Raw genomic sequence first — 27554 nt, 5'->3', positions numbered from 1 at the left:
AACATGGTTATATTAAAAAAATAATTGGTATGGTTTTGCACACTATTATTTTGCTCATGCTGTAATTCATGGCATGTTTTATGACATAGTAAAGCAGAATTTAAATGATGACTTAGTTATGCCTTTCACATCACCCAAATATTTGATAAATGTTGTGAAGTAGTGCTTTACTTCTCTGATGCAACATGTGAATGTATATATAGTCCCATACATTAAGAAGCTTTCTCTTTTGTGTCCTCAGTTGAACACGAATACGTTGAAATTAACTCCCACTTATTTTGCCTTGTTTATTTGTGTTTGAAACTTTTTTATGCAGCTCGTGGATGTTCTCCTGTAAGAAAAGAGCACAGTTTTCAGATTTAAAATATGGTCAGTTTTAAAGAAAAAAAAAGTCTTTGCAATGGATAATATTTAATAGAGCTCTGCACTGTCAATTTTTGCTACTTAAGACAGCGTCCTAAGAAGCTTCTAGAACTGCATGTTGTACTTTCACCTGGGATTCCTGTCAGAACTTGTCTGTATTAGGACTTGAGGTTTCCTTTGAAAATTTGTTAAGTCTTCAGCACTGAGGTCTTTGAAAATTATAAAGAAAACTAGTCAGAAAATCTGTTGCATATAGGTAATACCTTACAAAAAGAAAGGCCTTGTAAAAATATAGTTTAAGCCCCACTACTCTGGCTAAGCTAGCAGCTAGCTTCTAAGTTGCCATATGAAAAAAAATATGAGAATGAGAATCAGTTAGCACAACAATCTGTTCTGGTAACAAAACTGTTCACACCTGCAAAAACAAGAAATCTATCCCATGGGAGTCAGTGATCAAAATATGTAAACTATCCAGGAATAGAGAGATTTGATGGACATGTAAAATGCCATTTACTAACCAGTGAATTGAGTGGCAAGAAAGTTACGAGCCAATTAGTGTAAAATGCGAAGTCTTGGAAAACTGTATAAAAATGGGCTGTGACATTAAAGACTGGCTTTTCTGCATAAAGAAACTGAGTCCTGTCTGCTTGTATTACGACAAAAATAATTCGGTTTTCTGAATGGTAGTTTTTCTCCTTCCTGCCCTGTGAACATAAGATACAGCAAAATATTTCCATAATCTACTTGTGCTGGTCAGTCTGGTGCTCTTCCATATTGTTATTTAGAATTATTCTTTTTATTGTTATTATATATATTATATATATATATATATATAGTTATTTTTACTTTGAATTAGGGAGCCTCCATAGTACTGTCTTAGGAAAACTGAGCTTCCTGAGTCCTTGGACAGTCTGGGTAGCACCTAAATGGGACTTGAAAGTTGAATTTTACATTGTCATTACAAGATATGATCTTGCTTTTATTTTCTTGTGCTATAAATCAGAGAGTAAATCCATTGTTATTGTTGGCACATATAGTCATGCTACATTTCTGTTTTTACAGTGTGGCACCATGGACCAGGGTTTGTATGTAAATCTGACTGAGAGAAATCTTCAAGATGCACAAAAATTCTTCTTAATGCATGAGGTTATTCAACCAGTTATACCAATTCCTTACTTCATGGAAGACAACAGCCGATTCTCCCATGTGGTTGTGGATGTTGTGCAGGGGAAGGACATGCTTTTCCATATCATCTATCTTGCCACAGGTATGAAATTTCATTGCTGCGGTAACTGCAAAAGTTTATGAGTTCTTTGAGTTTTAGTGTTATGTTAATTACTTGTGAAATACATGTGCAGCACCTTGAAAATCAGCTTTTCCTCTTTGACATAATCACCTATCTTTTATATTTTCTGAGTAGATTAATTTAGCCAGGACAATACGTTTTATGTTATTTTGTGAACTCCAGTTTTGGTGTCTGTTTCCTATTCTCCTTTGAAGCTGTGAACTTTGTGTGGTCTTGAAGTAATCAAACATTGGAAATTTTACAAACGAGACTTTCTGGTTTTCACTGTCTTTTGTTCTTTTTACTTAGTTAAGGGTACAAACTTAAAATCCCAAGATAAAATTGTTTAGGACCCTCTGATAAAAAAGTAACTTCATAAATAACAAATACAGATAATGCTATTTATATTTCTGATTTTTTTAACATGTGTATTTTATTAACTTTCCTTTCCATCTCATTTTTGAGACATTCATTATGTTGTGTTATACCCTGTCTTATTATTTGCCCATTTATATGTAAGCATAGCAGTGAAAGAAAAACAACCCTCCACCTTATATTGCTTTGGTTACAGCTATTGCCTTCTTGGTTCAAAATTTCAATCTTCTTAAAAATAGCGAGGGTATTGGAGAACTGCTTTTGCAGAACAAGGATGTCCCCAGCTGAGACTGAAATACTAGATTGGACTACTATGTTCAAAGCCTCATGGTATAAAACTTAGGATAGTTTTTAAATACTTGGGCCTATGCACATTGATAGGGAATAGCTCATCTAAGCAAAGGTTTGTTAATGTTCAGTTTGTCTCATTGTGCTCCTCAAAAGCTTGTCAGTAACACAAAAGCTTTTGATAGGTTAAAATGATGCTTGGATTTGACCAGTTCTAGTCAAAACAGCCTGGTGGTTGGTAAATCAGTTCATTTGAAGTTAAATCATGTCAATACTAAGTGGTGTTTGTATTGTAGAGGCCTCCTGATATTTGTATTTCAGGCCAAACCTGAATTAAAGAATCATGCACTGATTTGGTTTTATATGAAGAGACTATCACTGCACTGTGGGACATTTACATTATTTACAGTCTTTGAAGCATCAAGAATAATGACTTTTTTCATAGTTCTGATTGTCTTCAGGTTTCAGTTTCCGTTGGTTGTGTTACCTTTTACATTTGAGTCAGTAAATGAGGATCTAAAATTTTATGCTTCATGGCTCATTAATAAATTGTGTTCTGGAGTGATTCAGTGTTCTTTACATGCTGCTAAAAATATATATATTGCTCCTATGCTCTTTGTGATGTATGCTTGCCTTTCACTTTTATTCTTCTCTGTACATCTGGTTTTGACCATTCATGGAAGCAGGGAACTTATATTAGCTGGAGCTTTAGTCTAAATTCAGCTCATGCTTTCCTGTAAATGGACAGTATATGTTTTATATGTGTGAGAAAGTGTATGATAAAGCCCCCATCCTATTCTTGCAATTTTCTTGATGTAGTCAATTCTATTTCACATGTATTTCACTGAATCACAGTGGATTTTGTTAACATTTCTTCTATCCCAATTGAGTGTAAGTGTTAAGACTTATTTTCTAAGAAATATTAATACTCACTTTTGGTAGAATTTGAAATTATCACACTTTTATATACAAATATCACAGGTAGAGTGTATAAGCGTAGTTTGAAAATCTGAACATTTTTTTAAAAAATACAAAATTACACTGTAATTTATTTATATATTAAAATTGTAGGAGAAAGGTGGTACTTTGGCTTCTGTGGGGTGAAGATCATAATTTTAATTTCATTATATTTTTAATATTGTAGCATCTTATTTCTCCTGAGCCCTGCATGTTATTTCTCCTGAGCCTTTGCTTACGTAGAAACTGTGGAGTAGTTAGCATTGAGTTTTCATCGTAAAGTGAATATGGTAAAAGATTACTAAGAAAAATGCCACTACTTCTGTACACAACAGAAACTAAAAGGCAGCAGCCTTAACTTTGAAAATAAACAATAGTTTTGAAAACAACCCAAGTTTAAGGCTTTTGAATTTCTACAGTGTCCAGCTTTACTCCCACATAAAATGTCCTCTACCCCAAGCTCCTAACACCATAGAGCAGGTGTATATTTGGGAGAGATGAAAGACTGGGCTGACAGTTACTACCAGGCTGAGAAATGTTGTTTTATCTTTCCTGATCTAATTTATTTGCATTATTAAAAGTCATGGTAAATTAAGTTTGGAATTAAATTTTTACCACAATACTCCGTCTTCAAAAAAGAGACTAAGGAATAAAAGCTGACAAGCAGAAAAGGCCCTGGGGGTGCTGGCCAATAGCAACAAAACATGAGACAGAGTGTGCCCAGGTGGCCAAGAAGGCCAAGGGCATCCTGGCCTGTATCAGCAATGGTGTGGCCAGCAGGACCAGGGTGTGATCTTCATCCTGTACTCAACCATTGGTGTGGCTGCACCTTGAAACCTGTGTTCAGGCTCTCCAATACATTCAGGTGCTGAGGGTGGCCATCAAAGGGACACATAGCTGGTGAAGGGTCTTGTGAGGAGTGGCTGGGGGAGCTGGCATCATTTAACCTGAAGAAGAGGAGGCTCAGGGGAACATTATCACTCTCTATAATGGCCTGAAAAGAGGTTGTAGCCAGGTCGGGGTCAGTCTCTTCTCACAAGTAACAAGCAATAGGACCAGAGGAAATGGCCTCCAATTTTGCCAGAGGAGATTTAGATTTGATACTAGGACGAATTTCTTCATTGAGAGAGTATTCAGGCATTAGAACAAGCTGCTCAGGGAAGTGATGGACTCAGCATCCCTGGAAGTATTTGAAAGACATGTAGATGTGGGACTTAGGGACATGGTTTAGTGGTGGATTCATCAGTTCTCGGTTAACAATCAGACTTGATGATCTTAAAGGTCTTTTCAAAGCTAAACAGTTCTATGATTCCATGACCTGGGTAGCAACAGTCTAGTGGACATTCCATCCCTGGGAAAGTCAAGGAGCACACCTCCTTGGAGCACACTTCTCTGGGCACATGATGGAGAAAAAGGTGATTTGGAGCATTCAGCTTGGATTACTCAAAGATTAAGCTCATCTGAAAATCTAATTACTTTCTGTATTAAAATTACTGGATTTGTGCATGAGGAGAAAGCAATACCTCAATTTTAGCAAGACTTTTGACACTGTCTCTCTCATTATTCATATATCCAAATTAGGATATAGGGTCCATATGGGTGGGCAGCTGGATCTATAAAACCTGCTAGCATGTCAAGCTCAGAGGGTAGTTTTAATGTGATGTATAGAAATGATAAGGATCCAAGTACTGTCCTATTCAACTTTTTTTTGTCGTCCTGAGACTTAAAGCCTTCTGATAATGTTTTCATGTTTATAGAACTTTCATGGGAAAGCAACTAAAACAAGGAAAACATTATCAGAAAGCTTTAAGTCTCAGGGTGACATCTCACCCTTTCTCCTTTAAAAAAACAAAAAAAAAATGACCAATATTCTAAACAATCAGAAAGGAAAATAAGCAATGTTCTAAACAATTAGAAGACTCTAATTTCAGGGTGATATCTCACCCTTTCTCACTACAAAAAAACAAAAACAAAAACTTTTTCAGTGTCTGCTTGTGGAGGAGCCATCGAGGTGATCACTCACGTTGTCTGCATCTGAGTCATCATCCAATGGCATCCATTTGATGACTTTCAATTTGGTCACAGATTCTGCCTGTGTCGCTGACATAGCCCAGCGGTTAGGTCATTCAGTTTTGAAGGAAGTCAGTAATCCTGACTTGTTTCATTTACTGAAGACCTTGTGGTATGCCATTCAGGCCTGGGTACATCTGTACTATGTTCTGCATGTGAACAGTCATACCAATTTGCCAGGGTTCATTGCAGAAGGTAAGGTGAGGGCTGACAAGTTGGCTAACGCAGAGTGGGTTGCAACTCAGGCTAATATGCTTGCACAGGCCAAGGCATCGCATTGGTTTTTCCACCAGAATGCACATACTTTGCAGAAGCAGTTTCAGTTGACATCAGCTGAGGCACATGACGTTGTTGAGTCTTGTGATGACTGTCATGCATTTGCTGTGCCTTTGCTGGCATGGGTAAACCCCAGAGGCCTTAGGGCCTTGGAGCTTTGGTAGACAGATGTCACCCAAGTTGCTCAGTTCGGCCAGCTCCGGTATGTGCATGTCAGTGTGGACAATTTCTCCTCTGCAATGTGGGCTTCTGCTCACATGGGAGAGAAGACCTGCCATGTCATTGCCCACTGGAGGCAGGCCTTTGCCATCTTAGGCATACCTTCTGCTGTGAAGACCAGTAATGGTCCTGCTTACACCTCTCAGAAGGTGTGGCAGTCCCTGCAGCTGTGGGGTGTGTCACACAAGTTTGGTATCCCTCATTCTCTGACAGATCAAGCTCTTGTAGAATGTCATACTATTGGGAATGGCGAGAAGCATGACACGGACTCTCTTGTGAGTTGAACAGGAGAGAGAGGTTTATTACCTCAGATCTTCTTTTATTGACCAATATGTGAAAGTACAGAAAGGTAAAACTCTTATTGGTTAGTAAAATAACATATTACCATCATTGGTCAGTGGGGTATACCACCGCTCGACCTTCTCTCGCAAGAAAACAAGAAACTGACCAGCACCTGCAAGGCTGTCTTCTATCTCTGAGGATTGTTTCAATTCTCCCTTATGATTTCCCAGGCCACTTTCTCAGGTGGGACTGAGAAAGTTATGCGGCCTGCTTTTCCACAGGCACTGTGCTCCCTTGCTTTTGCTCATATTTAGCATTCATAGTAGAACGTGCTCATGGTACGCTAAAACGAGTTCTACAGAAGCAAAAAGAGAGAATGCAGGGTGAAACCCCACACAGTCAGTTGGAAAAAGCTTTATATACCTTCAATCACCTCACAGTACCACAGAACTCAAATAACCCAGTCATGTTGAACCATCACCTTTCATTGTGGGCTTCGGATGAGATGCATCAGCCTCAAGTGAAGGTTCGAGTGAGGAATTTAGTCACCAAACAGTGGGAAAGTCCCTATGACCTTATTGCTTCAGGGCACGGGTATGTGTGTGTATCCAGATACTGGGGTATGCTGGGTACCGGCAAAGTCCATTTGTCCTTACCTGCGACAGCAAAGGAAAAATCCAGCCAACAGGCAAGTTGGAGACCGTGACCAAATTGAAAATCATCAAATGGATAGGCCATCGGATGATGACTCAGAGGCAGACGATGTGAGTGATCACCCTAATGGCTCCTCCACAGGCAGACACTGAAAATGTTTTCCTTTTTGTTTTTTGTGATGGAGAAAGGGTGAGATATCACCCTGAAATTAGAGCCTTCTGATTGTTTAGAACATTGTTAATTTTCTTTGTTCATTTTTCTTTTTCTTTTTTAAAGGAGAAAGGGTGAGATGTCACCCTGAGACTTAAAGCTTTCTGATAATATTTTCCTAGTTTCAGTTGCATTCCCATGAAAGTTCTATAAACATGGGTTGTTTATCACATTGCTTCTAAGAAACATCTTTTGATGGATGTTTCACATGACCAGTGTGCTTGGGAAGGTGGTAACTTGATTGTCCAATCCCTGGTCATTGTCGAGAATCTATAAATACTGGAGTCAGAGAATAAAGTGGCCTTTTTCCTTTTCCAACACTGAGAAACATTCGTGTGAATCATTTTGTGTCCTTTAGTGGCATTTTTTAATCAATGACCTGGAGGAGGGCAAGGAGCACACTCCATCATGTGTACAGGTGTGTGACAGTTTTAAAGCACTAGCTAAAAATCACCAGAAAACTTACTTATTTCTTGCTGTGAGATATGCATTAGGAGAAGGGAAAAACAGGCTTAGAAGGAATAAAGAAAGTTGTCCTGGGGTGACTTTATGATACTGGTATCCCCAATTGTCTGGTTTATGTTATATATTAAGTTCTGCACCTTTAAGACTGGCTTTGAGAGCAAGAGAGGGGGAAGAAGAAGTGCGCAGTGTGTTAAGGAAAACATCACTCCCACACACCCCGCTCCTGGACTGTGTTGTCTGCAGCACGGACAGACAGCGGAACAGAGCTTCTCTCTGGCTTTTAGTTAGTTTTAGCTAGCTGAGGCAGAGGAGTTCCCTGGACCTTTGGTTTTTTTCCAATTTTCTTGGATCTGTGCAAGCCTGCTCTGGACTGAACACCCAGCCAAACCCTGGGAGCTCACGCCTGTGGCCCACCGGGGCCTGGGCCTCGGAACTTTTCCAGCGCCGGAGGGACTGATAAGAACCTGAGCGAGCCGAGCTACACCACATGAAAAAAGACTTTTCTTCCTAGACTTACCATCCCATCGAACAGCAAGAGGTTTTATTATTTAATATTACTCAATTTCTGTTAAATAAACAGCTTTTTCCACTTCTCTCCACGGAATTTTTTTTTTCCCTTTTCCCGGACCCATTGGTGGGGAGGGGCATTTCCCTGTGGAGATCCCCATTTGGAGTTTTCCTTCCTGATTTGCCCTAAACTAGGACAAAAGTTTATTAACAAAACTACAAGAATAAGAAACCAGAATAAAACCTCCAGAAACCCTTTCTCTCCACTACTCAACCATTCCCTTGTCTAACCGACAACATAGAGACAAAACCTGGTGGTTAAAACAGTACCAACTATTCAATAGTCTTTTCATCAGTCTTTTTAGAGAGCGGAGTTCTCTCATGTCATTTCATGGAGAGTTCTCCACAAACAAACAGTTTTTCTCATGGCTTTTCATTTCCATGATGCCAGCCATCCAGAAAACTCTGCTATCATGACTTCCTCCCATTTTCACACCACTCTGATATGTATTCATGGGCCATGAACTCAAGGAGTATTATTTTAAGGATGAAGGTTCTTTTCATCTGTCTCTGTGATCATTTCTGGGAACTGAGATTTTCTCTTTTTTCTCTCTGGGGGCCAAGGGTCTTCATCAACTCTCACTTCCCTCTCTCTCTTCCAGCATTTCATGGGACACAATGACTCCACCATCTGCTCAGCTTCATCAATGGGTACCTTTGCTCAGATCTACACTTTGAAATACTTCATTGCCCCCAAAATAGTCTTTCATGAATTACAGGAATTTTTCAGAACACTGTTGTCCATTTCCATGGCCTTATCAAAAGAATATTTCAGCTTATTAAAGCATCTCCTCATTCTCTTCTCATCTGAGGCTTGATTTGTTCTTTTATTGACTTTGATAGTTTATATTGTCTCTTTACATGTTGATCACTCTCTTTCCCTCTCTCTGGAAAGGGATTAAATCTGCGGGTCTCATCTGGGTAGTGAAAGGGTTAAAATCTGGTTCAAACTGTGGCAGGTATTCATGGTGTCAGATTTCAGCTTGGCAGCCCTGGAAAGACAGCAGACTGGTTTCAACTTGGAGCTGTCTGTGCAGGCCCTGGGGGCGAGCAGCTGTGGCCTGCCCCAGCCCAGCACTGGGGCCACGGGAGAGCCTGCCCCCCCTGGGAAAGGCTTCAGCCACCCCACTGGAATAGGACCCAGAAGTCTTCCCGGAAAAGCTGCAGCAGAACCCAACCCCAGCCTGGGGCCAGGGGGGATCACCACAGGCTCCATCCCCAGCCTGAGTCACAGGAGGCTGAGCCCAGCCCCCGCCGGGCTATGTGGGCCTGGCGGCAGGGGGAGTGGGAGCCAGCTGGAGTTCTGTTACCTTTCAAAGCTGGAAACAAAGAGAGACAGAAGTTCCTGGGTTTAAGTTTAAAAGGTGGTATTCACAAAAGTGATCTTACTTTTCAGTGGTCCAAAACTGCTGTCAGTTCTCAGAAATGGCCAGCTATTGGCCAGGTCTCAGGCAGAGGAGAAACTCCCAGCAGCCACTTTCTCAAAGCCTTCATTTCCATGTTTTCTACTTGTTTTTTTTTTTCCCTAAATGCCAAACCATCACAAGGTGACACCCCACTAGGATACCAGTAGTTACACTGGAGGATGTGCCATCCAAAGTTCTGAGGCATGCTGAAGGGATGCCATCACTGCAAAGACAGCCAGTAGCATCTTGGGCTGTATTATCAGGAACACAGCTTGGAGATCAAAGGAGGAGGTTGTTCCCCAGTTTTGGCCTCCCCCAGTTCAAGAAGGACATGGATAAAATAGAGTAAATTCAGTGGAGTGCCACCTTCTGTTGGGGGCTGGAGCACTGTGCCTCAGGAAGGGAAGCTGAGGGAGTTAGCCTTGTTCATCCTTGAGGAGAAAAGCATTTTGGGGGGCAGGATACTGGTAACATCCTGCTAATACCTGCAGGGAATTTACATGGAGAACAGTGACATGCTCTTCACACTGGTGCATGGTAGGAAGACAACAGAAAACAGGCAGAGAATTTCAGACTGGATATAAAGAAAAAAACTTTCTCACTTCTAGGACAGTCAAGCAACAGGCTGTGCAGTCTCCATTCTTGGAGGTTTTTGAGACCAGACAACAACATAGTCTGTTATAGCTAGCTGTCTTTTGAGCAGAAGGTTGGACTTAAGACCTGATCTCCTCTCCAACCTAAAATATCCTGTGCTAATAGTATGCCAGTATTGTGTCAAATTGGTTGGTCTAAATGGCATTTTTATTCAACACTGTAATAATAGATATCATTGTACTTCCTACTGCCTGAATGAAAGTGCTTTCAACTCTGATGTTAGTTCTGCCAGTAAGCAATTTGCACTTAGCAGTGTGAAGCAGGATGGACCCAAACCATGCTGTGAGAGATGTACACCAACTTTTGTAGTTATAATTCATTCCAATTTTCTGCAAAAAATTGTATTTTAAAATGCACAAAGCTTCAGTGGAAAAGTAGGCATATAGATTGGATTTAATAAAAATTAATGTTCTCCTGTATTTGTTATTCAAAGCAAAAATCACATTTTTTTTAAACATGTGGCCAATAGTTAAGAGAAAATTCCTTCTCTCACCTACCCACCCTGTTGTTAGAATACAATTATTACAGGGGAGAATAATCCTGGGAGTATAAAAGTACAATCTAATTTCATTAAATCTTAAATAGATGTAGCATTATTGATATAGTATTACTTTAGGAGAGACTGAGAGTAAGGAAAAAAATGCATTAATCTGCTGAGTCAACAGTCTTCATTTCCTAAACCTTTACCAAGTCATCATTCTGCTAGGAGATTCTGGTGTGCTTGGGCTTAAGCGCTACTGCTTATATAAAAAATACACTTTGGTAATTTGAAGAAATATCTTAATCTTTCACTGTACTAGCTTCTAACACAGAATGAAGGGTTACATCAATTCCTGCACATGTTGTGCTTCTGGCTTTAGGCAAGAAGAAATCCCTGGAACAATTTCCCATGATTTAAAAAGGAAGATCAAGGAAAGCATGCATGGGTGTTCTGAACTAAAAATCATCTATAAGAATGCATGGAACGCAGAGCAAGCTATAGAAACACTAAATATTCTTAAAACTCTTTTAGTTTGAAAGGCGTCTTTCTTTGTAAAAAAAAAATAAAAAATCCAATCAGTATGTCATAGTTTGTTTCCCTCCCTTTTGTCCCTTCTCCCCTCTCTTCATAATTCTTTCCTCCATTTTATTTCTTTTCTACACTGTAAGTGCCTAGGTGTTCCATGGTTAAAAAATGTTGCTGATATGTTTTTTCAAAATAGGATGGTGCAGCAAGAGGACGTAGCCCTTATTCATAGAACTGTTTCAAAATTTATTTTTCCTCAAATGAATAAGAAAAATTTGAGGTCATTATGAACATATAATTAACTTGGGAGTTCAGGAAAGATAATACTTGCACTCTCTGGTGAAAAACTTTAAAGGCCATCCTTAAAAACTGCTTGGTGGAAAAACTCCTGTGTTTTTCCTGTGCTTCTATCCCAGTGGACGGAGAATGTCCCCTCTGTATCCTGAGTAGAAATGGTATATGCGCAGTGGTAGATCTTAGTTACTGGGATTTATAGTACATCAAAAATGAAATTAGGGTATAGAAAGAAAGTATGAAACTTGAAGAAAGATTTATTGTTAGCTACATTGCATGTCTCTAAAGAGTGGATTGTTCACAGAAGTGAACCACAGTTTTTATGCCATAAATCCAGTTTTTATCTGAGGTTTAAAGGTCACTGGAGGATGTTACAACAGTTTTCCAAGAAGTTCTAAAAATTGCAGGTAGAAATGCAGAGAATAATTATAAAAATAATTCTGATGAAACACATACAGTAATTAGAATGAAGAAGTAAGGAGGTTTCATGAAGAAATTTCAAAAGATATTTTTGGAAAATACAGATCGAATTTTCATACATTTTCTTTTAGAAGGGTTGAGACAGGTAGTAAATCTCCACAAACAACGTTTTTTTCTCATGAAGGCCTGAAACTAAACTAGTCCCAACCTAGTGAAGAGATTTGGAAGTTTGCTTGAAACTCAGTTTGGGAATGCCATCTTAACAGTTTGTATTTCTTCTTTTTGTCTTGCTAGATGGGAGTAAACTGATACAAAGTTATAAATCAGATACTCCCTGATTTGATTCCTCTGTGTTTTTTGTTACAGTTCTATCTTTTACATTTTGATTTGTAATCAGTACACTACATTTTTTTCTAGGAAACAACCCAAGGTCTTAGCCAGAAAAAAAGGTTGTGTGTGTTGTTACTTAAAAGTCTCAGATGAAAAACTGTCATTTTCCTGGCAGACTACAGCTTCTAATCAAAGTGTGCAGCTTTCACAGTTTAATATGCATGGTGTCAGAAGATATGTAGTATCTGTGTGCAGTTGCCTGAAAGTTGTAAGCAAAAATATGTGCTTATATATGTTTCATACATGGTCAAGAGCACAACAAAGCTGGCTGCATTTTTTCCAATTTGGTGCTATTCCTGACTGCATTAAATGAATTGAGGTTCTTGGAAGTAATCTATAGAAAGGAGATACAGACTTCATGTCAGTTAAAAACCATTTTCTTCATCTGGAAATTACAATATAAGTGCAGTAATAATAAGGGCCAAAGTACTTGTAATTCAAGTCAGAAGTCAACTGTGAAAGTAATTAGTAGTTTATTTGTATGTATTAATTCTTTCTAACTCAAAACCAGAAACAGTGCAATCAGAGTAGAGATCGATAAGGGGCATCTACAGGCATATACACTGTGGCACTGGTATCACTGTCTAAAACTCTTTCTTTTCGTTGTTACAGAAAACAGAGTTGTTTTGGTTTTTATGCCTTTGTTTGACAAAAGTATAGTGTGCTTTTACAGAGTTGCAAAGCACCTTTGCAGTGGTTTTAAAACTATTTCCCCATAACTTGTTACCTTCTGGCCTTATGCAATGCCATTTTAAGAAGCTTGAAGCAAGGATACTCATCAGTTATTTTGATGGAGAAATGTGGTGCATGTTGGAAGGCACCAATCCTAATAGCAACATGGTGATCTTGATTATCATTGATTATTTTCAAAAAGTCAAGCAGGGAACCATAAAATGAATAACCTTACTCTCTTCTGCTTTTGCAGTGGCACCTATCTCTGATAAAGGAAGACCCTAGCTGAATTCATACTTTGTTAATATAATTAATCTTTTCAGGAAACATTTTACCCCAAATTTCAAAAAAATATGTAAAAGATTGCATGGTTTTGTCATGAAGAGTTTAATTATCACTCTAGGATTTATCCTTGCTTTTCTAAGAAGGCTTGCTGTATATTTCTGCTAGCATGTTTATGTTCTTTTTCATGTAGAATATCTCTAAAGGCAAAGAAGGATAATTCAAACCTTTGTTGCTTTTCTATGTAATTTAAACAAAGAAATGTTGATTTTTCTCTGCCTTATGTATTGTGTCATCTGTACTGGGCAAAGTGGTTTTAAAATGGTACTAAATGAGAGAGGCTACATCTAAAGTTAGGGCTACAGAGTTGTAAATGATACTATGGAGCTCCAGAGGACCAAACTGGGTTTTTAAAATCCAGTTTTTAAAGTCCAGCAGTACTGATTTCTCTTGACTTTATCACTGTGTATAGAGATAAATAATTCTGCCAGATCCAGTTGGTGAGATTTCTTAATAAATAGATGGCTCTAACTAGACATGGTTAAATTATTCATTAGCAGGAATTTATATATGAGAATTGTAGCCCTTTATTTGGTTCACATATTACCCAGCACTTATTCATAGTCATTTTTTGTTATTATAATCAACCCATAAATAGATCATGATTTTGATTAGTTTGTTGCTGCTATTTACTCATAGAGTTTGTTCATATTTTAGTTATCATGTTCATGAATTGCCTGCTGCAAGTAGTCAGTGTCCTGTTTTCTTGAGGGACAAATTTAAGTAGAAGCCCTTTTTTTTCTATTCACAAATTATCATTATGTTCTTATAATCCCCAGCTCTGTCAGATAAAGACGATAAATAAATGTGCAAAGAACATATGGTGTCTGCACTTCTGTGCTGCTGCTAGAAATCAGAATTGCTGGAAGAAGAAGCTACTGGCTGAAGAACAGCTGGCTGTGTTTACATGGGAGTAAGATTAATGCATGGGCCAGGGAGGGAAACAGATCGTAAAGAGCTGGAGACAAAGTCTCAACCGTCCATTAAAAAAGAACAACTCCTCTTTGTCATAGTGATACTGAGATTTCAAGTCCTGTTTAACTACTTTATAAGCTTAGAATGGCCAAGTAGCCTTTCCTTCTTACTATTTTTTTTTATATTTTGAAATATCACCTCTTCTTCCTGAAGGAGAAACTAGACTTGACAACTCTAATGTTCATTTCTTATTTTAATGCACAAAATGTGAACCTGTGAGCAAGAGAGGTATGTTACATGGTGCTTAGTGTTGTCCTGCTGTCTTGAATGCTAAGTTCTATTATGATCTACACCTACCTTCAAAACTGTCATTTTTCCCCAATACATACATTGCCAGTCAACAGGCGTGGTCTTAATTTTGGAAACAGTGCTGGAATTAGCCTTATTTTGGGGTGAAAATAGATCTTTGTACCAACTGTGTATCTCTTATGTGAGTATACAGTACTCAGGACTCTTCCCAAGAGATGTGGGGAAGAAGCTTTCCCTTTGCAGGGACTTGAATTTGTCACATGTTGCTGAAACTTTAGAATATTCTTCAGGACCTTTTACTTGTAAAAAAAAATCCTTTCTTTGAAGGTGGACATGCATAGGAGTGACTCAATAAACACATGCCAACCAAAGAAAGTGGTATAGTTCAATCATGGGGAGAAAGAAAAGCTCGAACCTTACATGAAACCCAACTTTGACCCTAAAAAGCCCTAAGTTGGATCACAAGTATTTTTCCATGATACAGGCAAGATTTAGTGTGAGCTGTCAGGATATTCTACTGAACTCCTGGTTTTGTTGATGTTTAGGGGCATCATTCTGCATCATTTTCCTGGTAAACCTCAATAAATCCAGAGGTTCATAACCAATTTACAAGCAGTGGCACTAATAATCATTAGGATTATTTTCCCCCTTCTCTTACTTAGCTCTGGTCAAAGGACATGGCAAATCTAAACAAGCTAAAGAATTTCTCCATAAAGACATGCCTTATTTACTTTGTTATATGTCTTGTAAGTCATAAAAATGTGAAGAATATTATTTTGTGGTATTTGTGTGAATAGTCCTGTAATCTGAATGTTATATCACGAAAGATGTATTTGGTTCCATGCATTTTACTGCCATCAAATCACTGTGTAAGAGTCATAATATTTGGAGGAAAGAGTTATTTGTTTACAGATTAATTCTTCTAACTTTTAGAATTTTTTATTTTTCTGTCTTATCCCATAAACCCTGGAAATTTGGTTCTATGGCTACAAACCTTTTGGAGGAATAGCAATGACTGCAACCAGAATAGTGTTTATGTCACCTGCCTAGGAAATACACAAAGACCTTCAACTAACAAGCTCTGCAAGACTTGCTGGTTATTGACAGATATCCTGGCTCCTAGACCATTATATAAAGAATATAGTGTAATGTGATAGTATGTATTGTATACCATTGCTATGTACTATGGCTATGGTTACTTTAATATAGTAGGGAGAGTAATGAGATTAACAACTTCTGGTGTGAGGTTCTGAGATTCTTTTCTCTAATTCCAATTTTGTTTCTGTTTCTTGTCCATTTAATTATTAATTTAATTATTTATTTATTTAATTAATTATTTACTATGATTAGGAAAAAAATCAGTATCATTCTTTCCTTCCGTATTTCTCAGCAAAAGATGTGTTTTATGCTGAAATTGCTGCTGAGGTTCCATATGGATATATGTACTGGATTTGACTCATATAGCGACTCAGGCATGGGGGCATGTGCTATGCAAACAACAAATGAGTTTGAGTAGAGGATAGTTCCTTCAGTCAAGCTGGTGATGCTTCTGAATCCATACAGTACTCAGTTCTCTTTCTGACACTTCCAGTGAAAACAACCACATATGACTTGTCGTTCTAATTAGGAACAGCGAAAAGAACGACACAGACTCTCAAGGGAGTCAGAACAGGAGAATTCCTCTAGTTTATCGCTCTAGGCTTGTCTCAAAGACAGATACGTGGAAAGTACAGAAAGGAAACTCTTATTGGTTAGCAAATCACCATATCACCATCATTGGTCAGTGGGGCACAACACCCTCTGACTCTCTCTTGCAAGGAAAACAAGAGGACAGACAAACAGCACCTGGCAGTTGTTTTCTGTCTCTGAGGATTGTTTTGAAATCCTCCTATAAATTTCTCAGGCAGGACTGAGAGGCCATGGGGCCTGCAGTTTCTGCAGCTCCCTGCAGCCTGTTCCAAAGCTAGCATCCATAATGACTCAGTTAAGAAATCAGGCAAGGTATGTGTTACTATCCGAGAAACAGTTTTCTCCACTTTTGCATCTGAATGCTTCTTTGATCGGGGCACTGAAAATTTTATTCAGTGGGAAAGCACTACCATATTCATAGCATGTGTTGAGTCCTACAAGGTATTTATTGTTTTGATGGCACAAAGTAAGGCAATAAAAAATAATAAGAGGAGTAAGCACTCCCTGTCTAGTCAGTTCCAATCAGAGTTTATATATCTCAACTTTGGAAGACTGGCAGGGATCCAAGGCCTCTATCGGATAGTATTTTTTCCCTTTGTGCACAGTGTAGCATTCTTCACTGCTGCTCTGTGTCAGATATCAAGCCTTAAATCCCACAAATCACTTCATCCTGCAATTAATATCTATGTTTATTACCTACTCTACTGCTTTAGTTAGAGATAACACAGCTCTTCAGAGGTGTTCATCTCCATTATCTGATAACTACTGTCCTAAATATTGTTTAAATGTTTTAGAAGAGCTCTTCAAAAGTGGAATTCTTTCTCTTCATGAGAAGTTTATGGGAAATTAATATAGACTTCTTTGTTTCATAGTCAGTTGCAGCAACCAGTCCCCAGAAACAACCTTGTAGCTTGCTTTCTTTCGTTTTTAGAATCCAGGATATTGAAATTGCACATCCCTTGACAAATATAATGCTTCCCATTTAGAATCATAAGAATTCTTGTGTCTTTGCCTCAGGGTTTCAGGTTTTGGGTGTGTATGTGTTATTTTTAGTGCAGTAAAACTGTATATTGCCAAACAAAAAGAACCAAAAAAACCAAACAAAACCAAACCAAAAAACCAACAAAAAAACAAACCAAACCAAAACAAAAACAAACAAACAAACAGAAGAAATAGGGACTGTAATTTCAATAAATTGCCAAATGGGCATTCTATGGGATAGGTGTTATTCACATCTACCTCTTGATGTTGGGTCTATTTAGTTATCATCTAACTGTACTTAGGGAGTAAAATTTTGGGAATAAAAGGGTGTGTTAGTCACAGTATTCTCTGCTAGTTGTACCTGAACTGTTGCCTAGCTCATCCTATTTTATGTCTGAAAGTTAAAACTAGGTAACTCACTATCTAGTGAGTACAGCCCTAAGCAGCCCTTACATAATTGTTTCTTCTGATAGTGTTGGTTTAAAAGGAGGATTAATACGCAAGCGACCAAAACATTTGAGACTTCTGAAGACATCTGATGGGAATCTTGGTACTGATAGTCTCACAGAACATGCTTACAGGTCAATGTGCATATTGACAGTATCTGTTTGATTCAGATGTAGTAATAAATGTACAATCAATACTGATAAATATGTACAATTTGTTTTGTCTGTAGGTTTGGTGCCCCCAAATGGTCTTGGTATTCTTTGTAATATTGAATGTGACATTGTTGAAATCCATTCCCTTTCTAAGCTGGAAAAATGTGTCTTTTTATATGCAAGTTATTTTAGTGTGATGCAGGACAAAGAAGTGTTTTACTGGCCGTCTTTGGGGATGCTGATATCATTTTTCATGATTTTTGGAATTATTTTTATTACTGAGTACTTTTTTAGATAGAACTTGGGTAATTTAAATAAGGATTCAAAATAAGAATATTGTTTGGTAAAATCCAGAAACATTTTCTTGATGTTGTTAAAAATCATGCCTTGATCTACATAGCCTACTTGACATTTCCTTACACCTCCCCAAGGAAAGAAAAGATAAAGAGTGTGAGGTACTAGAGCCAAGCTTGAAATCCTTGTCCATCATCTCTTTGCCAAGTCTGGAGAAACAGCTTTCTTTTCCCCTGCTCATTAAAGTCTCATCTAGAGATTTTTTGCTGTAGTTTTAGCCATATCCTCTCTGCTTAAATATCATTTCTTAAACCAATGGCAGTAACTAAAGTATTGTTATTCACATTTTAATATAACTTCCTGAAGGGGTTAGAAATGGTAATACCCTGTGTAGGGACATGATCAAGTAGCTATGCATTGAGAAAACTGGATGCATTTCTTGGGGGTTATTCTCTGCAATAAACACATCAACAGAAGACAGAAGGGTCAGTCTGCTGATGACATCATCTGGATGGCAATGACATTTGTTAGGGTAGGTAGTGCTGAGGTTTAATTCATCAAAATGTTCAGAGGAATTTCATAATGCTCAAAGCCATTTCTTGCAACTCCTTCTTGAATTGTTCATCCAGGAAAGAAGGGGCTGGAGTGAATGGGGAGGAGTCCTTCCAAATCCACTCACTGGCACTTTTTTAGTATGCATGCAGAGCACAAAGTTCATGTGGTCATGCAGTTATGAAACCAAGTAGGTAGAGAATTCAGCTAGAGAGATTATGCCTTGTTCCCTGCTCCAAGGACTATTAAAATATTTTTCCAATTTTAATTAACTTTAAAAAATATCCCTAAGGACATGGAAGACACCTTTTTGCAGGGTACAAAAAAAAATCGTTCATGATTTTTCTTGGCTGCAACTGAGACTTTTCTGTCTTCAGTCTGACTGTCTCCTAAATACTGAGGGACAATAAAGTAACTACCTGTTGTTGGGGAAGGTGAAACAGTGAAACCTTATGAATGTGATTGTTTGGCACTAGATTGTGAAAATATGAAGGCTAGAATCAAAGTAGAAATGAAAGCCTGCTTTGAGTTATAGGATACTGAGTACTGGTTAACCAAAGAACAATAGCCTAGCCAGCTAGAGGAGAATCCCTGTTGATAAAACAATGTCCTTCTGCTGATAAGAAGAATCCAAAACTAAAGAAGCAAGGAAAAAACTTGTAAAGCTCTGTAGAGTATAAAATGCAACACTGTATGTTAATATAGGGAAACCCATAGGTTGTATGTAAATTCTTTAGTGGGTGTGTCTCATGGTGATTGGTTACTGGTAATTAGAATATTCACGATAGAAAAAGATATATTGGATTGTAACAAGAACTTTGCTCTCTTTACTCTTACCTCTTACCTCTTTACTCTTCTCTCTTCCCTCCTCCCTTCACCCCTCTCCCAGCTCCCCTCTCCCCCCTCTTAACTCTCAGCCCCCTCTCCCTGCTCCTACCCTTCTCGCCTTCCCTGCTCTTTCCCTCTGTTGCTCTCTTACTCCCTCCCTCCCACTTCCAACCTCACCTCCCCTGCTCTACCTGCTCTCTCTCCCCTTCCCCTGACCACGTGGACGCCGAGGCTGGTGGCGGACACGGGTCTCCCCTCCTTGTACCCTTGTAATATAATTGCTTATACTTGAACAGCTTGACCCTGGAGAAGTCTCTCACCACGAGCGAGTGTTTCTGCATCGCCAATGTTATAAATGCAACGGCAGATTAAGGATAAAAAAAGAGAAATTTATTATAAATTAATAAACAGCAAAACAGCGAGGAAAAACCACAATAAAATGAACAGCTCAGCGCTGGGTGGACAGGGTCTATACGCAAGGTATAGGTGCTCCCAAATCCACGTTTGAGGGTTTTTCGGCCTGGGGTTTTATAGAGATTTTGTGTCCCCAGGCTAGAATTCCAATCAGTTTCCATTCACCAAGTGTCTCTGATTGCCAGGTGAATGGATTTCCTGGCTTGGAAAATAGAGTTAGTAAGTGTCCGGGCAGAGTCTCCTCAAATGCAAAGTGATTCTGTATGTAATTTAACATATTTCATCAGGGCAGAACCGAGGGATCCGGGCTGGTGCCGATGGATATCTCGGCGGGGTTGTTCCCCCTTTGTCTTTCTTGATCGCTTTACTTCAGCATAGGTTTGGCGGGCGGGGTGTTCAGTCCTAGCGACGACTATCTTCCTGGGACTTGTCTCCTTTGTTTAACTTGATTGTCTCCAGCAGAAGTCGGCCGGGCGTTGCCCAGGTCCGGAGGTAGACTTTCAGGCTAGTTCTTTGTCCTTATGATGGCCTTTGTCCTGTCTTTTCCTCCAAGTTGATGTGTCCGCCGGGGTTCGTTATCTGGGTGGATTTTGCAATCTGTAGCTTTTGGAGAGAAATCCTGCCTCGACCCGGAGGAGGATTTCTCATTTCATATTTTTCATCATTTACAATTACATATACTTTATTTAAACCTTTTCTTCGAATTTTTATTCATTCAATTCTTTATTACAGTCCCCCACCTAATAATTTCATCACATTAAAAATTCGTGTTTGTGTAAATTTTCAGAGGAATACGGACTTATTGTTAGATAATTTCGTTTTCCTCTCTCTCTGACTCTTCTATATTTTCTTGTGACAACATATGTTTGTTCTCAAATTCCCTCAATGCTTTGATTGCATTTCTATTCTCTTTCTCTTCTTCTAACTTCATGATTTTAGAAAGAAGGGCAGTTTTTCCTTGTGCCTTTTCTGGGTCTATTGGGAGAGAGGCAATCTGCATTCCTTGAACGACAGAATGTATTAGTCTGATCAGACAAGGAATTAGGCAGGGTAGGAAGATGACTCCAGCAATTGAACATCCTATAAATAACACTAGCTTTTTCCACCATGCTCCTTGTCCAAAAATTTGATCCCACCAGGAAGCTTGCAAAATTGAATTCCATTTTTGGACCGGTACATGTGCTACTTTCTTTATTTCAGCAGCTAGTCCCTTTATAGTTTCTCCGAAGTCATCTATTTCCATGCAACACTCTGATTCGTTATATCTACCACACACTCCTCCCTCCTCAGCTAGCAAATAGTCAAGAGCTAATCTATTTTGGTATACAAAAGCTCTCATCTGGGAATGCTGCTTTGCTAGGAGTTCCAGGGCTTCTGAAGTGTGATTTGAAACGACTTCTACCACAGCCTGTAACCTAATGAGCCGATTGAGGAGGTAGATTGGGGTCCTATAACCCCAACTGCCATCATTTGCCCATGTTGCCGGTCCATAATATTGTATGATTCTTTCAGCGGGCCATTCCTCCCCTTTCCATTTGTGGTTACCTCCAGCTATTGGTAGCTCTCGTTTCAATTCCCTCTTTTGTCGGGCTAGAGTTTCAAAGAGGGGAGCGCCTAAAGACCTACTTTCGTCTTTAGGTAATGTAAAGAAAAAAGGCCGAATTATCCCGAGTGTGCATGATCCTTTCCAATTTTTGGGTAATTCACTGTATGCTTTCTTCCCGCATATCCAGTAAATCCCATCCGGTGCTTTCCAATCTTTGTTAAATTTTGCCGGGTCCTCCCAATATTCCCTCAGGCCGAGAAAGGCATGGAAGGGATTTGCCCCGTCCTGTTTGTTCCAGCAAAGACCAATTAAATCTACCCATTCACAATTATTTTCCCGAGATTGGCTCCAATAGCCCTCGGGTGATTCTGGCTGCCAGATTTTTGTCTTTTTATCTGAATTTACCGTGAGAGTTTTTACACACGGGGTGTAGCCAACTAGCTCGGTAAATTCTCTTCCTTCCCGACTAATGCAAAATGTTCCAATGATTCTTTTGTCAATCACCCACTCCTCAGGTCTCCGGGTTGTTTTAGATAATTTCAATCCTGTCCATTTGAGTAATTGTTCCGGGGTTAATCCTTCTCCCTTCCATGGCCATCTCTCGGCTGATTTCAAGCCACCACATATCCAACAATTGGATAATCCTAATTCGGTGGCTATTTCTTGCATCAGATCTATAAATAGATTTTGGTTGGGGCTAGGTAACTTCCAGTTATCGTATTGTTTTTCTAATTGCTCATATTGTTCACTGAGAGAGTTTAACCTCTCTTGCTCTAACCTTTTTCTTTTATTTTCCATTTCCTGTCTTTTTAGTTCTAGAGTCAATTGTTTTATTTTATTTTCAGGATCTGAACCATCCTCATCCTTTGCAAAACAGATCACCTGGTCAAACTGCAGACACACTCTGTCATCGTCATTTTTCAGTAAATCTAAAACTATAGGTTCATTACTGAATGACACTTTCGTTTCATGTTTCAGGTTCCTCCCTTCCCAGTACAATTTCCCTCCCATGGTACAATATTTTAAGTTTGCTTTATTGTAACACAAAGGGTTGACTCTGTGATACGCAATGAACGTTGATTGTTTCTTTCCCCCAATCCAGACAGTTTTATTACACTGCCCGCAGACTGAGATTGGGGAAACCCCTCCTACTTCTCTTTTATTTCGTAAGTGGGTCGCTTGGACCTTTCTTCCCTCTGAGATATGAAATTGCCTTTCTCTAGTACTTATCCCCGGGGTGGAGCACCAAATTTTCTCTTTTAATTTTCACAGATCCATTTGGGTATCATTTGCCCAGCATTCCCCTGCGTGCAATTCTGGAGGGCAATCGATCAATCGCTCAGTTCCTGTGGCAGTTTGGCACTGCTCACACTTCCCCAGGGAGGTCATCCCCGGAGGCGCCTCCGGGTCCATCCTCTCGGCCCAGCACATGGCTAGGTTCAGGATCGTCAGGATTCCCCACAATCGCATCCCTCTGCCATTCCCTCCGCCCGTATAAGAACATACGGTGGGGATAGCCATCTTCTCGGCAGCAAGGACTGTCTTCAGGGGCCCTTGACGTCCTGATGGCAAACCTCCTTTTAAAGGTTGCCCACCGAGATGCCTTGATCGTGCCGCTCCTGCACGGTACCTTTATGTTTCGGCGGCACTCAATTATTAGGGGTTCCGCCTTACAGTCCAAATGGCCTCGTAGTCCCTTTTGAAAAAATCGGAACCACTCCGGAGAGTCGAGTTCCAAGAGGCCCACCGGGGTAGCAAGTGCTAGAAAAAGGTTGGTCTGTTCTAATTCTTTTTTGTAGCACGCGGTACATAAACCCCTTGGTTTTTGTCCCCCTAAACAATGAGTCACCCAAGTTTGTTTACAATATGCGCACTTAAAATGTACAAAAGGAAAACAATAACATTCAAAATTGGTACAACTTATCCTTTCTTCGCTGTTCATTTGTTGTTCCATTGAAGCCTGATTTTCAATTCTCCCGGAGGGGTAGTGATTTTCCACTCGGGGGGGTCGCAAACCGAAACTTTCTTCACTCGGGAAGAGTGTGTCCAGCCCTTTTCAGCCGTACGAACCGCGGTGTCTGTAGTCAGGAGGACAAGGAATGGACCTTCCCAGTGAGGACTGAGGGGTTGCTCTTTCCACACTTTGATCAATACTTTGTCCCCTGGTTGAATTTGGTGGATCGGAAATCCCAACGTGCTGCTCTGAGGAATCAATCCTCTTCTCCTTAACTCCTGTAAGTTTTTATTTATAGAAATGAGATATGGTTGAAGTTGCACATCCTCTATTTGAGGATGTTCCACCGGCATTCCATGCTTGTATGGCATTCCATACAGCATTTCAAACGGGGACAGTCCTGTTTCCGAGTTTGGCATGGTTCTGATATTCAGCAATGCCAAGGGAAGACATTTGATCCAGGACATTTTTGTTTCGATTATCAGTTTGGATATTTGCGACTTTAATGTCTGATTCATCCTTTCTACTTGCCCCGAGCTCTGAGGGTGCCAGGGAGTATGATATTGCCACCTGATTCCTAATGCATCTGATAATTGTTTGATAATTTTTGAGGTAAAATGTGTGCCCTGGTCCGAGTCAATATGGTCTACAATACCATATCTAGGAATTATTTCTTCCAGTAGAATTTTAGACACCATTTGGGCTGTAGCCTTAGCTCTGGGAAAGGCCTCTACCCAATGTGTCAATTTATCTACTATGACTAACAAATATTTGTTTCTACCAATTTTTGGTAATTCAGTGAAATCCACTTGAATTCTTTCAAATGGTCGGTATGAGAATGGCCGACCTCCCCAATTAGTTTGCCTCAAATTTGATCTATTTACCTTTTGGCATATCACACACCCTTGTACCTCTTGCTTTGCAAGCTCGAAGATTCCTTTACACCCGAAAAACTTTAGAAATTGTTCAGCCAATGCCCTGGTCCCCCAATGGGTTTGTGCACGTAGTCTTTTGAGTATTCCTTTTGCTATTCCTTTTGGGACCAGCTCCCTCCCATCAGGTAACCACCATTTACCCTCTTTGAAGTGACCACCTACCTTTTTGAAGTCTTCCTGCTCCTTTTCCGAAGGAAGCACCGAAACCTCTGGAGGTTCCCTTGGGGCTAACTCAGAAATACTCACGGTTAACAATGCCGCTCTTTTCGCCTCTTTATCCGCTAAATTGTTTCCCCTTGTATGGAATTGTCGTCCGGTCTGGTGTCCTTTTACATGAACCACAGATATCTCCTGTGGCTCTCTGACTGCTTCTAAAATTTGTCTAATTATTTCTTCGTGTATCAATCCTTTTCCTTTGGTGTTGATCAGACCCCTTTCTTCCCAAATTTTCCCAAACGTATGCACTATTCCAAATGCATACCTCGAATCTGTATAGATGGTTCCCCTTTTTCCCTTCAAGCCCTTGAGGGCTCTTAGGAGAGCAAAGAGTTCACACACCTGTGCTGACCAATTTGCCTTTAGGGGACCTGATTCTATAGTCCGTCCTGTCATGCCATTTATGATGGCATATCCTGATTTACGTTTTCCTTCTACCATCCTTGAGGAGCCATCGATGAACCATTTTTCTCCTCCTTCCAATTCCTGATCCTCCAGATCGGGTCTTACTTTAGTCTGTAATTCTACTGCTTCAATGCAATTATGAAGTAGCTTACCTGTCGGTTCCCCATACAAAAATTGTGCAGGGTTTTGTGCAGCAGTGGTTTTTAATTCTAGTCCTGGCGAGCTGATTAACATGGCTTCATATTTCAGAAGCCTCGAATCAGTCAACCATTTCTCTGCTTTCTGTTGTAAGATGTTTCTTACGTCATGTGGGGTGAAAACTATCAGGGGAGCTCCAAAAGTCACCTTTTTTGCTTCCCCAACCAACAGTGCTACTGCCACAATTGCTTGCAAGCAAGTAGGCCAGCCCCGATTGACTGGATCTAGGATTTTGGACAAAAACCCTATGGGTTTTTTCTTTTCTGCCCATTCCTGGGTCAGAACTCCCTGTGCTGTTTGTCCACTCACATCGACAAACAGTTGAAATTCTTTATTTGTGTCAGGTAATGTTAGAACTGGAGCAGTGATGAGGGCATTCTTTAGTTCCTGAAATTTAGTTTCGTCTTGCCCTGTCCATTTCAATCGATCTGTATTTAGTCTTTCATACAGAAATTTCACCTTCTCGCTGTATCCTTCAATCCATTGTCTGCAATATCCCATGAGCCCTAAAAATTGCCTAATTTGTCTCTTGGTTTGCGGGGCAGGAAGTTCAAGAATTCCCGCTACCCTTTCGGGATCTAATTTCTTTTTCCCTTGCGATATCCAATGTCCAAGATATTTTACTTCGGGCTCTGTGAATTGCAGCTTGGATTTAGATACTTTCAACCCTTTTTGTCCTAGAAAATTCAACAGGGAAATGGTACACTTTTTCACCTGTTCTTCCGTGGTTCCGGCGATTAGCAAATCGTCTACATATTGTAGTAGTTTTGTCCCTTCCTCTGGCGTGAATTGGGTGAGTAGTTGCTCTAAGGCTTGTCCGAACAAGTTTGGAGATTCAACAAATCCCTGTGGGAGGACGGTCCACCGTAATTGCTGATTTCGATTGGTATCTGGGTCCTCCCACTGGAAAGCGAAAAAGTTCCTACTCCCTTCATCCAAAGGACATGTCCAGAAGGCGTCTTTTAAATCAATTACACTATACCATACATCCTCTGGTGAGAGTCTGTTTAATAGAGTGTAAGGATTCGCTACCACCGGAAACCTGGTTTGGGTTCTAGCATTTACAGCTCTTAGATCCTGAACCAATCGGAAATTCTCATCGGCTTTCTTTACCGCCAAGATGGGGGTGTTATGTTGGGACATGCAGGGTTCGAGGGTGCCTCCTTTGAGAAGGTCGTCAATTATTAATTTCAAACCCTTTCTCCCTTCTGCTGGGATGGGATATTGTCTGATCCTTATTGGATTCTCTGGGTTTTCAATTTCAATTTTGATGGGGGTAATGTCTAATTTCCCCACTTCCCCTTTTGAGTGCCATACTCGGGGATCGATTTCCCTTTCATCCTTTGAAGTTAAATGTAATATTTTTACTACCAATTCTGAATTTTTCACAACAATATTTATTCCTAAAGCTATAATCATGTCTCTTCCTAATAAATTGTAATCCGCTTCTTCCACAAGCAACAAATTCCCTAAACATATCTTATTTTCTGACTCGATTTCCACATCCTTGATTACAGAGACCTTAAATGGACCTCCCTTTGCGCCAATTACAACTACTTTTTCTTTACTTGTCTCACACCCCATAGGTAACTTCTGCAGGGTGCTTCTTTCAGCCCCTGTATCAACCAGGAAACTCATTTCCTGGCGGTGGGGACCTACCATTAGTTTTATAAAGGGCTCTTTTGCTGTTACTGCCCCCATTTGAAAGAGCCCAAGACTTCCCTAATCTTCCTTAAATATTTGTTCATCTTTTATTTGTTTCCTGCAGTCCCTTTTGATGTGTCCTACTTTCTTACAGTAGAAACACTCTGGAGGATCCTTTCGAGAAGGAGTTTCCTCCTTCTGAGACCCTTTTTGTTTCTTAGGTATTGGTTTACCTTGTTTCTGTTCTTGTTTCTGAACTTCCTTTACTGCAGCCACTAATATTTTGGCCTGAAGTTTCTGTTTTTCGTCTTCTCTTCTCATATAAACCTTTTGAGCTTCCCTTAGAAGCTCTTGGAGATTCTTCTCCTGCCACCCATCAATTTTCTCAAGCTTTTTCCGAATATCTTCCCACGATTTAGCCACAAATTGAGTTTTATGCAGGACTTCCCCCACCGGAGAGCTGGGATCAGTCCCAGAGTAAATCTGCAGACTTCTCCGCAGCCTTTCTAACCACTCGGTGGGGGATTCTTCCTTTCTTTGGCATTCCCCAAATACTTTGCTTATGTTTTGTCCTCTGGGGACCGCCTCTCTTATTCCTTGCACAATAATATTCCTTAAGTCTATCATGCTTCTTCTTCCTTCCTCGGTCTGGGCATTCCAACTCGGGCTCACACTCGGCCACTTTTGGTCGCCTGGTGTTCCCTGCGGGTGGCGCCGTTCCCAATCTCTGATGCCTGCCTGCTTAATCATCTCTCTCTCCTCCTGGCTAAACAGGGATCTCAGGATGGCCATGAGATCTTCATAGGTGTAGATGCTACTCCCTAGAAAATCGTCTAACCTTTCGGCCACCCCAAATGGGTCATCCAGCAACCGCCCCATT

The 27554-nt window shown here is 39.9% G+C and overlaps 1 protein-coding gene across 15 annotated transcripts in view; it reads left to right on the top strand.

Moving 5' to 3' along the window:
• Positions 1-27554, top strand: part of LOC147655596 (semaphorin-5A-like) — a 345256-nt gene that overhangs the window by 275734 nt on the left and 41968 nt on the right. For all 15 annotated transcript variants that reach the window (XR_015274363.1, XR_015274377.1, XR_015274308.1 and 12 more), the window contains one exon: positions 1426-1630. Coding sequence is in view for 11 of the 15 variants with exons in the window: in XM_086842896.1 (XP_086699022.1) it covers positions 1426-1630 (205 nt within the window). In the remaining 4 variants the exon portion in view is untranslated. The remainder of the gene's footprint in view (positions 1-1425; positions 1631-27554) is intronic.

Source organism: Cyanistes caeruleus, chromosome 1 (genome assembly GCF_971803275.1).
Source record: "Cyanistes caeruleus chromosome 1, bCyaCae1.hap1.1, whole genome shotgun sequence".
NCBI lineage: Eukaryota > Metazoa > Chordata > Aves > Passeriformes > Paridae > Cyanistes > Cyanistes caeruleus.
This window is presented reverse-complemented; position numbering and strand designations above follow the sequence as displayed.